Genomic DNA, 12,879 nt, shown 5'->3' on the forward strand with positions numbered 1-12,879 from the left:
CCTTTAAACTCATCTTCACTGGCACTTCCATCTGTATTAGAACTGTCACTGGGGAACAAGAGTGTCCCAATTCACTGAGGAGTGAGGAACTTCTTACCGCGAGGCATGGTGGACATTGTGTACTAAGATGGCTTTCCCACAATGCACCACTGGGTCCCAGATTTTTTTTCTACCGCGCACACCGACCACACAGACCCATTCTCTCACATCTAGGCCTACCAGCCTTTTCCCGCAAGATTTGACGGCACTAGAATTTATGCTTACTAGTACGTCAAAAACCCCTGCGCGTAAGCCGTACTAGTACGTTCGAAACCCTCAAAGTGTTAAGAGAATCTTTGAAGGCCATTTTCAGGCCAATACCATCTTTGATTTTGTCTTATACAATTTTAGCATTGCTGAACAGTGTTACTGTACATATTTAAAAATAGTTTTATATACTGAACCACCATCATTTTTAAGTGGTTATTTCAGTTATTTTAAATCAGGAAAAATAATTATTGCATCAAACTAGAGGAAAGTATGGACAAGTGTCTAAAATATCCATTGGTATGCTGAAGGTTATACCATATGTACAAATGTTAATTTTTTATCATTTAAAAAAAGTAATCCTTTAGACATCTGTAAAAATTTATTTGCAAGAAATATGACCTTCACAGAGCCAACCCACACAAAATACTCTTACCAAAAAAGTTTAACGACTTGCAATATTTGACAAAAAAATCTTGTCCAGAAAATATAGTGTATTACTGTAGCTCCATCAATACGTATATCGTTGAAACAAACTATGAAAACCAAATTAAAGTATTTCCATAGAGCACAGGATAGAAGATTTAAAGGAATAGGTTACACTTTACATACAGTGGAAATCCTTGGTTATGCAGAATATTTTGGGCAGCCTCAAAATTAGCTTATAACTAGGACAATATTTCACTGTTTGATGACTAGAATACTATGGTTTACAGTATGTGACATTACAAAGTATTGCTAGACCTTAAAATATTTTTGTGTAACTTCTGCTCAACAAAATTCTGCTATACAATAAGTGATTCCAATACACTCCCATATTCTTACAAATCCATTTAAGTGCAAACACTTCAATAGGCTTTTTCATTGTTTTGATTAGAATTCTAACCATTATGTCAAACCTAATGTTCTACTTATTCTTTCCCATGTCTTATTATGAGCAAACTAAAGTATGAACATAAAAACATTAGCACATTTTCCAAACATCATACAAAAAATTGAAACATGATCACCATTACATTTTACATATGCACATCACTTCATCAGACTGTACCATGGTGTATGACCAGTAACAGACTACATGGGCACAAAGTGTGTGTGTCTGTGTCTGTCTGTCTGTCTGTGTGTCTGTGTGTCTGTCTCTCTGGGTATACCCAAAGGCTGTTCTTATGCACATTACCTCTGTCAGTTGCTTATTATACAGGAACTTCCACATTACCACATTACACTTATATCCTTTAAGGTGGAGCAAATGCTCTTTTTAAATCAATGACACTGTCTTCCCTCATTACTTTCTAAGCCAGAGAGAAAAATACATTAGTCAACAAATGCCAACCTTGCATGCCAATCACACCTTTTTAACTGTCAAGTAAATTCGAAAGGGTGACCTTGAGAGACAAGTAACCTTGGATCATCTAGTATTTGCTAGTTTTCTTTGAGTATTTATAAAACAGGTACAATGCATATTTTATAAATTTTTATAAACTTTTACCAATACTTTTTTCATGAAATCACTTTTTAAAAACACCCTCATATAGTTTCTATAATACTCATGAAGTGATTATTTAAAAATGAGGTTCTTGCTAGCCTACTTCAAAAAATCTAAGTGTGATAAATGGTTTAAAGAACCGACAAGTTGAAGATTGTGACACTTGTGCAACATATAGGAATCTTTATTGACGAAACGTTTCACCACACAGTGGCTTCATCAGTCCAATGTAAATCTAAATCATAAAGGTGTAAGGAGAGGAGTTGAGGTAATCAGTCCCTCAGCCTGAAGTCAATGTGTTCAGTCCATCAACTGATGGACTGAACACTGACTCCAGGCTGAGGGACTGATTACCTCAAACTCCTCCTCTTCTTACACCTTTCTGATTCCTATATGTTGCATAAGTGTCTCAATCTTCAAAAATCTAAATATAAGCCTGTAAAACTATATAAGAGTAAACAAATTTTCTTGGGCATAATATCTAAATGGTTTACATAGTGCATGTGATAAATTACAATATATTTTCTAAAATTTGAATGTAACTGTCATCCTTCCGTTAGCACGCCTTCAAACAAATTTCAAGCTGGTTTTAGATGCGTTATGTAGGTGTGTGGTGTAGCATCAGTGTTAGTCATCTTTTGTTCTTCCTCACCTGTGGTGGTAGTCAGCACAGAAGTCTGCATTGAGGCAACAACAATCCAACTCGCCCCTGAGAAAGGTCCACTTCTCTTCTGAACCGGATGTAAACACTTTTTCTTTTGTTGTTCATTCTTTTAAATTTTTCTTTTGTTGTTCATTCTTTTAAAATATATTTTCATTTTGCTGACAAGTTTTTTTTTCTGGATTGGCTTAAAATAGATTATAAATGTAATGATTTTAGTTAGTAACACGAGTTGGGTTAGTCATGGAAGCATTCTTGTATTTTTATTATCAAAACCATTTGCCTCTCCCTAGCTTTAGCACTGTATAACCGATACATATGTAATGTATCAGTAATACTGTAGTATCTAATGACCAAATTATCTCAATATTTGAGCAACACAGTGATACAAAGTAAGAATTAAATATAAAATTTTAACAGGCTTTATTAGCATATTACATAATTTAGTTACACTGTTAATTATTTTATATAATTCAGTAACTATAAAATGCCTAATTCATATTAAAAAACCTGATTCAGCAAGCTCTTTGCCTGAACTTTTGGAACTTAAAATTTTTCAAGAGTTACAGATGAAGGGAACAGGAATGTCAAAAGAAAAATGTTTCTCCCAATTGCCTTTTTCCCTTTCAGTTTTATTAAGTAACTTTCACTCTGCAACACTGCTGGTACTTCACGGTACTTCAACTCAAATATCATCTTGCATGTATTTTGATTTTTCCCCCTTCATGTTTACCCTGCAAATTGGATAAGATTTTACATATATATATTTTTTTTTTAAATTCTGTATTTATGAAATATTTGAAGGTGGGTGATATTTGGCAAAATAGTTAATGTTGTCAGAATATCAACTAAAGGGAAAAGCCAATGGTCACTGTTGTGCTGTAAACAGATGAGCATAAGGCCAGTACACAAGCCTGACCATAGGGTATGGTAAACTGGGGTGACTGCCTTTTGTGGGGACTGTGCAGTGGTTATTTTATTGTATTTACAAAAACACTAGAACCTTCTGAGTCTAGAGTCATAAATCAGCAATATTACTTAACTGTAAATAATTTTTTACAGAAATAAAGTTTAGTTTACTTCATCAATACCAACTTGCTACTGCTGTGACGAATTCACTCACTACATAAACCATAATTACAACACTATTAAAACTTTTTAAAATCTATTTTTCACACTCCACATCTACAAAAAGATCCATGACACTGGCTAGGAGTATGAGCAGATTTAGACTAAAGAGGAGACATCTACCATTTATGCTGAGAGAGCTGTTGGGTTCTTAGACAAGCCACCTGGTAGGGAGAGTAACCCCTACCTGAGAAGAGGCTCCCAACCCCCCCCCTGAGCACAAACTATGAACCCAACCCTGTGGTCAGGTAATAATATACTATTTTAAGATTTATTCTGATTTTTAATCTGGAGGGTTAGCCACCCAGGGTATCCCAATAAAGTCAGTGAGTCACTGAGGACCGTCTTATTTCCACTTGGGTTCTTTAATCTTGTCCCCCAGAATGCTACCCACAACAGTCAACTAACAACCAAGTACCCAATTACTGCTAGGTGAACAGGGACAGGCAGATGTAAGAAAACATGCCTAATGTTTTCATCCGTGCTGGGGACTTAACCAAGGATACTCAGTATGTGAGATTAGTACACTGTCAACCGAGCCACAGGACTATCATTAATGAAATAGTATACAACTTGCTGTATAAGCAGGTACATGTTATGTAACAAATTTCCATATTTTTAAAAGGACAAAAGAGCCATTAAATGGTGTAGATGTCACAGGCCATGCACCCTGCCTCCACAGGAGTGGCCCTGCTGGTGCATGGGCATTTAGTGACCTAGGTGAACCTTTAACATTCTTCCCCCACACTCACACCTTAAGTTGACACCATAAATGCATTAAGCTGGAAATCAGAAACAACTGCAGTTTCACCCACTAAGGCCTATTTTAGGCCAGTTCCTTTGCTCAAAGCAACTCATTTTCCGAGCACAAGAAACTACCTATTCAACTAGCGGAATTGCCCTATAAAGCACCTAATTTTACACAAAATTCCATTTCAATTTAAAAATAATCCACTATAAAGCATTAAAGGTATTTCCTTTGTTCATTAACCACACTCCTCTGCCTTCTTCTATACAACCCCCTTCCTTCCAATATGAAATATAAAAAAAAAAAAATTGAAATTTCACCCTATTTCTTGGCTAATAAAATTAAACTAAGAACGATCAGTCATGGTTCAAGCTATCCAAATATAAAACAGGCCTAATAAAAATTGTTAAACAAATGAGAGGGGGAGGGTGACCTAATCTTTCATGTAAATTGCCCCCCCTCCCTCCCAAATACATAAATACAAATAAATAAATAAATAATATAAATAAATGAGAGAGTCTGAGTCCTGTTTCAGGCCACTCATCTGAAACTGACCAAAATCATCTCCTTTTTCATCATTACATTTTGTCTTGAGCCTATTTCACTTCGTTATTAAGCCACCTTTTAAGTTAATACTATGCTGTAGTCCTTCACTTAAACATATTCTTAAAGCAACATTAATATCCAAAATGTCTATTAGCTTCTAAAAATACCAGACAGGAAGGTTCTTTAACAAAGACAGGAGGGTCAGGCAGCCAGACTGGGCACCATGTGTCCAGTAACACAAGGGACAAATTGCACTCAGGTGGACCATGGCATCACACAATGAGTTAGCCAACAGAACAAAGAACTCATCATTAAGTGTATAGCATTTATATTTTCTTCATAACATACAATAACAGAAGTGGTTTTTGATGTACATATGAAATCAATTTATTTGATACAGTAGAATGTATTTAAGCCAAATTGTCAAAGAGCCCAAATTCATGTCACATGATTTTATGAAAATGTCTGTATGTATCAGTTATCATGCAAGATACATTATATACGTTGAAGGTGTACAAATATGAAAGGCTAACCAGCAGACAGGGAATCATAAAATACATGTATATTCAAAGACTGTGTGGAGTGATACTGTGCTAATTACTGGAAAAATTATAACATCACAATGTTCTAAGAAATAAACTAACTGTACTAGGTCCAAGAGTCGTTACCTCCAAGCAATGCTTGACAGCATCATTAAGAAATATAAACTACGTGTGCCCATAATGAACAAGGCTGGTAGCTCAATAACCCACAAATCTATACTGAACATTACATTAAACTCTCAATGTAATCGGCAAATAGGGGATTGTCCAAATGTCTGCCAAGTCATAATGTAAAAATATCACAGAAAAGGCACTCACGTATTCTGTTGCATACCTAATATAGGACTGTCCACACATTTTGCTGTTACACATATACTGCAATAAACATTGAAAATAAAGTCATTAGAATTACAATTTTATTTTAGAAGTGTTACATATTTCGAGACTTATTTAAATATATTCAAGGAAGCACTTAGGCCATTTTATAACAGATACATTTGATCCTGGAACTTTGTCCACTCTCAACAGGCACGGTAGATGAGAGAGGTTCTAACTGATTGACAAAGGACTAAAACCTTTATGAACATTATCAAATTTACACTGTCAATACCAACTTGCTACTGATGAGATCAGTTAACCTGCAATTGACATTAATCACAATGAAAGTAAAACTATTCAGAATCCTTTTCCCATAATCCATCTCCATAAATCAGTGTTATCACCAGAAACATTACCATATTTAAAATTATGGGAGGGGGGGAGGGAGATCTAAGCCAAAGGGTGGAGGGGAAGAGAGGGTGCTGGGTCCTACAACTTTTAGTAAAATACTTTAACACACAGGAGTGCTTCCATGAATGACCGAGATCATCCGTAGTCCAGAGGTCACGAGGGTCAACCTGGAATTCTTTGTAATCCTAAGTTATTTTTTGCCACTATTATGCTTATAGGTTCCAGATACAGGCTCTGACGAGTGCCTTCACAGCAGCATAAACCATTTTGCAGAATTCACAGAAATCAAGGTTGGCTGCCACAAAAAATGGATATATAACATAAATTTTGGGCCACATCTTTGCATCTAGTATAAATTTTTAGATGTTCATACAGCAATGTCTTCCCATCCTGTGAAATCATTTTTGACCATTGCAAATTTATCAGGAAGACTTACAGTACAATGCTCAAATGTTAGCTGATAATTTGGCTGATTATTCTCCATATGCAGTTTATAGGATCTCTCATAAATTTAATTCTCCAGGATAAACAAATAAATGGGTCATGCAATAACAAAACCTGTAGACCTTATGTATACAAGTTAATTATATTACACTGCAAAAATGTACAATTAAAGACATTACAATTAATAAAATACTGTATATGCAGTATTATGTTTTAGACAAGTAACAATTTTATTATCAGAAATCTGTTCACAGACAATATGGCTGTATGCTACTTTGTTACTACAGAGAACTCTTGAAATTCTCCAACAAGTTCAAACAATTATGGATTATGTAGTGTGAAAAATGTGGCTTGCACCACATCAACTTGCAGAAAAAAAAAAACTGTCCATCTCCAATTTTCGGCCTACTCTTTTATTTTTCAACCATTTTTTTTTTTATTTTTGGTGTACATTTAGAGGTTCATATGTAGAAGAATGTGACAAAGTTTCAGTATGATTGGCCAACAAACAGAAAAAAATATTTAATGACTTTTCATATACGGCAGCAAGGCATGACAAAATGGCACTTCGAGTGGCACTTCCGACAATCCCAACCGTTAGAATACATCTGACACGACTTTTGGATGCACATGTTTCATCTAATATCTTATTATCTTGGAAAAAAAAAATACATTTGATAGACTTTTTGGCATTCACCAAAATATCTGCCTTTTACATCCCACAAAATCAAAAATATTTGATATATTCCAAAAAAAGAAGCAGCAAATAGTCAAACACACTTTGTTTTATATTGTCAGTAAAAATCATTTCAATACAATCATTAATAATGGTGTAATTTAGCGAAATAAGTTAAAAAGTTACTTCCAAGATATAGACAGGAACGCCGGCCGGCCCGCCGTCTCCCCAAAAAATTTTTTTCGCGAAAATCGCGTTTGTTTCGGTGGTTTTCTAAGTAAACTGATTTTCTAGTGCAGTTATCCTCTTCAAAATACAGTTTTCTATCACTCACAGACCAAACAATACAACAAGGAGACGAGGAGTAACTCATTTATGTCGAAATATTGCTGGTGGACTCTCGCCATATTATGGCCTATTTTATTCAGTCTAGAGTATATAACATGTTTGTTTGTTATTTATAGTGTTTATTATATCATATTAGATCAATTCTGATAGATAAATAAGCCGTATAGTTGATATATAAGCTGATATAAACTTAATAATGAAGTGATTTCACCTGGCACCATCTGGAGGGGGAGTACTGCCGAGTGTTCTCAGATGGCTCCCGATTGGCTGGCACTCTACTGATAAGCTCCACCTACTCTTATATGATGCCAAATAATCAATTATTATATTAGAAAGAATAATGCAAAGAAAAAGCAATAAAAAACAAGGAAAAAATTCCAAAAAATACATGGGTTGAGAACAGACGCGCTACCTACATCGCTGTTACCATACCTGATATAAATGACTATAATTTCTTGTAGAAACGTCTTAGAACATTGATTCTTGTACCATTGTGTTGCCAAAGAGTTAAGCTATTTTTCGGTATATGTAACTCAATTTCCATAATTTTTTGATTTTTGGTTGAGCGCACGCGGAAAATTGCCCACATGCTCCCTTAATACCACTGAAGTCTTGGTTATCATAAAAGTTCTCAAACTACCCATCCCCTTATCTACAATGTTCATAAATAAGAAGTTCAAATTCAGTATCAAATAGTGAACCTCCAGAGCAATGAATCCAAGTTACCAGGTGATAACACTGAACTTTAAGGAACACCATCTTTGGTGGTGAATGAGGCCTGGTGGCTAAAGCTCCCGTTTCACACATGGAAGGCCCGGGTTCGATTCCCGACGGGTGGAAACATTTCGACGCGTTTCCTTACACCTGTTGTCCTGTTCACCTAGCAGAAAATAGGTACCTGGGTGTTTGCCGACTGGTGTGGGTCGCGCCCTGGGGGACAAGTTTCAGGACCCCAATGGAAATAAGTTAGACAGTCCTTGATGACACACTGACTTTCTTGGGTTATCCTGGTTGGCTAACCCTCTGGGGTTAAAAATCCTAACAAAATCTTATCTTATCTTCAAAGAATCCAAAGGTGGCACAAAATTAAACCATGCAAGACTGCTGATAGATCACACAACATATCATTTACAGACTGTCCTCTCAATACGTGTGAAGCAAGGAATGACAACTGGGCTCAACCAATCCAGGTTCCACTTAAAAGATGCACCATGTGATTTGCATGCCACAGATGCACTATGCTATAGAAAAGCTCAGCAAATTGCTGGTCAAGCAAAACTAAATATAATTAACTGTACTATTACTAATCCTGTCCCACTTAATGTAATGTGTAACTATCAATATCAGATGTGAACAACAGTAATTGTACTGTCACATTAATTAATGTTATCAGGCAAGTGACACCTCACTGTCAGAATAATTACAATCATGGGGGAGTGCTAAACCTGTAGGGTTATACAGCACATGTTGGGGGGGATGGAAGGTATTCAGGCTCAATTCAGGGAATCAGACCACAAATCCAATTCCCTAGATCAAGAGCCCCTCACCAGCATCAAGGAACCTCCCTTGAAGGGCACTGATGTCAGTGTAAAAAAAAAAAAAAAAAAAAAAAAAAAAAAAAAAAAAAAAAACTGGTCCTGTATCAATGTATCTAACAACATATTACATCCACAAGAACCCATGTAAGTTTAGGAATTGCATTTAATTACTGCAAGATCATGGAAGTTAATGTTTAATGCATTATTATAGCTTCCCAGTCAGTCAAGTACTTTAAGTTTCAAACATCTGTTGCTTGGCATACTGCTAACCACTGGACACCATACCCAGGAACTAACAATGGAGGGTAATGCTGTTATAGGATGGTTTGATAATTATGACAAGGTTATCACTTTAAATTAACAGAGCCATTGCAACCCAGTGTACCAAACGACCTTCAGAAGTGATCTAGACTGCCAGTCTACGTGACAGCTGAAAACGATAAAGCATACCCATATTTTTTGTGGTGGTTATCTTGGATTTCTGCAAAATGCTCAATGCTGCCATGACAGCATTCATCAGATTCTGTATCAGAGACCCAGTTTCACCAATGAACATAAGTTGGCTCCCAAACTATGATACATCAACACCATAATACTGCATTTTATATATTTTTTAGGGGGGCAAGTTTTTTTTTTTTTTTAACTTGCTTCATTTTTCTATTTTTAAAAATATTTTGATGTTGAACAATGTTTCCTTGAGTTACATATAACAATTTCATTATTTTTATGCAGAAACGCCGAATCCCGGTTACAACAACTGCAATGGTCAGCACTTCTATAGATCCCTATGTAAACATCGCTCAGCTTTCTTTGTTTTTAGTTTCTTGTTATATATTAATTTGCTCAAAAGTTTCAAAACTGTAGTTTATACTTTGATTTGTAAATTATAGTATACCTGTTTATTTTTGTTCCATGTATGTAGATTATTGAAGGTTTTCTTTTATATACTGTCAGGCATGTTTGTATCTGCATTAAACAAATTACAAGTACAGTACAGGTATTTGCATGCATAGCAACATTAACAGTATCTCTGTTGAATGCTTGAAACTAATAATTAACTTTCAACCTATCATCACATTAGCACTAAAAGCACTGTCCAAATTTGCTTCCATGATTTATGTTTAATCCTAACCAAAAGTGTTTTAACTTAGTCTCTTTCGAACAAATGTGAATTGTGTTTAAAGAGCATCAGTAGTTGCACTCTTTAAATGCACACACACACACCAATTAATTTTTTAAAATTTGTGTAGAATTTCTTCTTTAATATAAATTATATTTCAGTTCTGCAAAGTGCAGTGGAAGCACTGTAGCTAGTTTATTTTGCTTTGCTTTAATTAAGTTTTAAATCTTTCAGCTTTTGAAGGGAAAGCATGTGATGGTACGAGTGGGAGGAGGATGGGACACCCTGGAACACTACCTCCTTCGTCATGACCCTAAGCAGGTAAATAAGGTTCATTTTTATTTATGATTCTCATCCTAATTATTCTTTAATAATACTAAAGCTGAAAGGGCAAAGCAGGGTTTCACATATAAATTTAATCTCAATAATTAATCACAAAAGCTAGAACACAACATGACTGGGCTCAATTACAATATAAAGTTAAGAAATATGAAAAGCTACTCTGTCAATAGTTCCATGAACCACCTTAGGAATAGCTCTCAATATAGCATCTATATTGCCAATATTAAATTTAATTATATGGTTTACTCATGAGTATCTCCAATGGGCATGGACACTAGGGTTTCTTATAGTTTCCATCTTGGATGTTACTCATAACTGTACTACTATTCATTATTTGTAGAGGAACAGCTGACAACAGGAAGGGCAAGCTTCTGTGGGTCATGGAATTTCTCCCAGAGAAGATTTTTATACTTCAACTTTTTTGTAGTGTACAGGTTCTACAAACCTCATTTGGAATCCTTCCAGAAGTATATTAAATTATTCAGCCAGATGCTGAGGACCATAAAGAGAATACCCAAAGTGCCAAACACTAAGATGAGAAACTCAATCTGTGACGAAATTTTTTAACGAAATTCCTAAGGCAAACCAGTGTGTATGCAAGCAGATCATCTCGTGTAGGTCCTGAGCAAAGCCTTGCATTCTATAGTAGGGAATTTTCCCTAAGCTCATCTCTAGTCAAAAATTTTGAACATTTCCCCCTCCCAAAAAACACATACACATCCCCACACATGAAAAGAAAGGACTGTTCTTAAGCAAGCTTGTGTACCAGTACTGCTAACATAATTTTATGCTACCCCTTGGTGGGATTTTACTGATAGAAAGATAATCATATGCAAAATAATTACAACAGACATAGGTAAGGGAACAATGTAGGTACTATAATAGACATTGTAGCATTTTACAAAGACCATATTGTGCTTAGCCTTTCTAAATATAAGACTGTGGTTGGTATAAGCAGATAACAGGAATCCTATCCTGATGGAGAGTGCCTGAAGCTGAATTAAGGTGGTCTGACTTGTGTTTGGGACACTGCAAGAAAGGAGATGGGTAATCTCTGAGCTAGGAAGTAAAACATCTGGATCACCAGGCAGGGCTACAGCTGTGAGGCATTCCAAAATCTGATTAACATTGTATTCTTGTTCATAAGAAAAAGTGACACATATGTATGAGGGTAACCTGGAGCTCTCTGAGGTGGAAGGATACAAGGTCTTTAGACCATTCTAACAACTCTAAACAACTACCACAAAGAATGGCATCATCTGAATAATGAAAAAAATGGAGTCCCAGGGGCATAATGAGACAGGCTGGAGATAATGTGTGTTAACACAAAATCCAAGGTCAACTAGGACTCATTCTGTGGGATATCTGATATAAAAACACTGCCTCAGTGTTAATAGTTTATGTCTGCAAGGAAACTTGTATTGTAAAATTTTTCCAAACGATATTTAATAATCTAAATCATGCATATAACCCATCACTAGTGGATCAGTCTAGTAAAGAACCGAGTGACCACATTGTCCTGATATGGGTAACAGCCATTCTAAAGAATCACAAGAGCATCTTCCACAGACTTTTACTGCCACTGAATGGAGACCATATGGTGAGTGGAGATTGGGTGTAGTTCAGATGGTGTAAGCAACTTACACCAAAAGACAAAGGAAATTGAAAAAAAAAAAAAATACCAAATCTAAGGGAAAAACAACATCCAGAATTGGGCCCCTGCTTAGGCAGGATGGGACATACACAGATGATAGCCAAGAAACGAGTGAGATACTTAAGTCCCAACATGACTCAGTGTTCAGCGAGCCACTGCCCAGACTAAGGGTCGACAATCCAAATGAATTTTATGAACGAAACCCAAAATGTGGCCTTCCCAAAAATTTTGGATATTATTCTAACGCCACAAGACTGTTTTTTCAACATCTGAAAGTATGTAAAAAAAATGTAGATCTTTTTTGTTTTACATTTGAAAACGTGTAAAAAAAACTTACCTACATATTTTTTTGTTATATTTGAAAATATGTCAAAAAAAGTACTAGATCTACTTTTGTAGCACTACGAATTTGAACGTCAATCTCTTTGGACCGTTTAAGGGTCAATGACATGCCCACGCACTCTGCCCCAGGCTCAGACTCTTGGAACTCAGTGTTCATCAAGAATTGCAAGAAGCCCCTATCGCGTGCCTTCGGCATTTTATGGAGAGGGAGCATGGACACAGGAGTCATCCCACACACACTAAAAACAACAGACATAGCCCCACTCCACAAAGGTGGCAGCAAAGCGATTGCAAAGAACTACAGATCAGTAGCACTAACATCCCATATC

General features: G+C 35.9%; 1 protein-coding gene across 1 annotated transcript in view; it reads left to right on the top strand.

The window, feature by feature from the left end:
- The window catches only part of LOC138852891 (uncharacterized), an 85,399-nt gene that overhangs the window by 61,893 nt on the left and 10,627 nt on the right, over positions 1–12,879 (top strand). Inside the window, exons 4-6 of the mRNA XM_070086418.1 lie at positions 2,397–2,474; positions 9,825–9,881; positions 10,447–10,533. Coding sequence (XP_069942519.1) covers positions 9,855–9,881; positions 10,447–10,533 — 114 coding nt within the window. The 5' untranslated portion in view covers positions 2,397–2,474; positions 9,825–9,854. The remainder of the gene's footprint in view (positions 1–2,396; positions 2,475–9,824; positions 9,882–10,446; positions 10,534–12,879) is intronic.

Source organism: Cherax quadricarinatus, chromosome 18 (genome assembly GCF_038502225.1).
Source record: "Cherax quadricarinatus isolate ZL_2023a chromosome 18, ASM3850222v1, whole genome shotgun sequence".
NCBI classification, from domain to species: Eukaryota; Metazoa; Arthropoda; class Malacostraca; order Decapoda; family Parastacidae; genus Cherax; species Cherax quadricarinatus.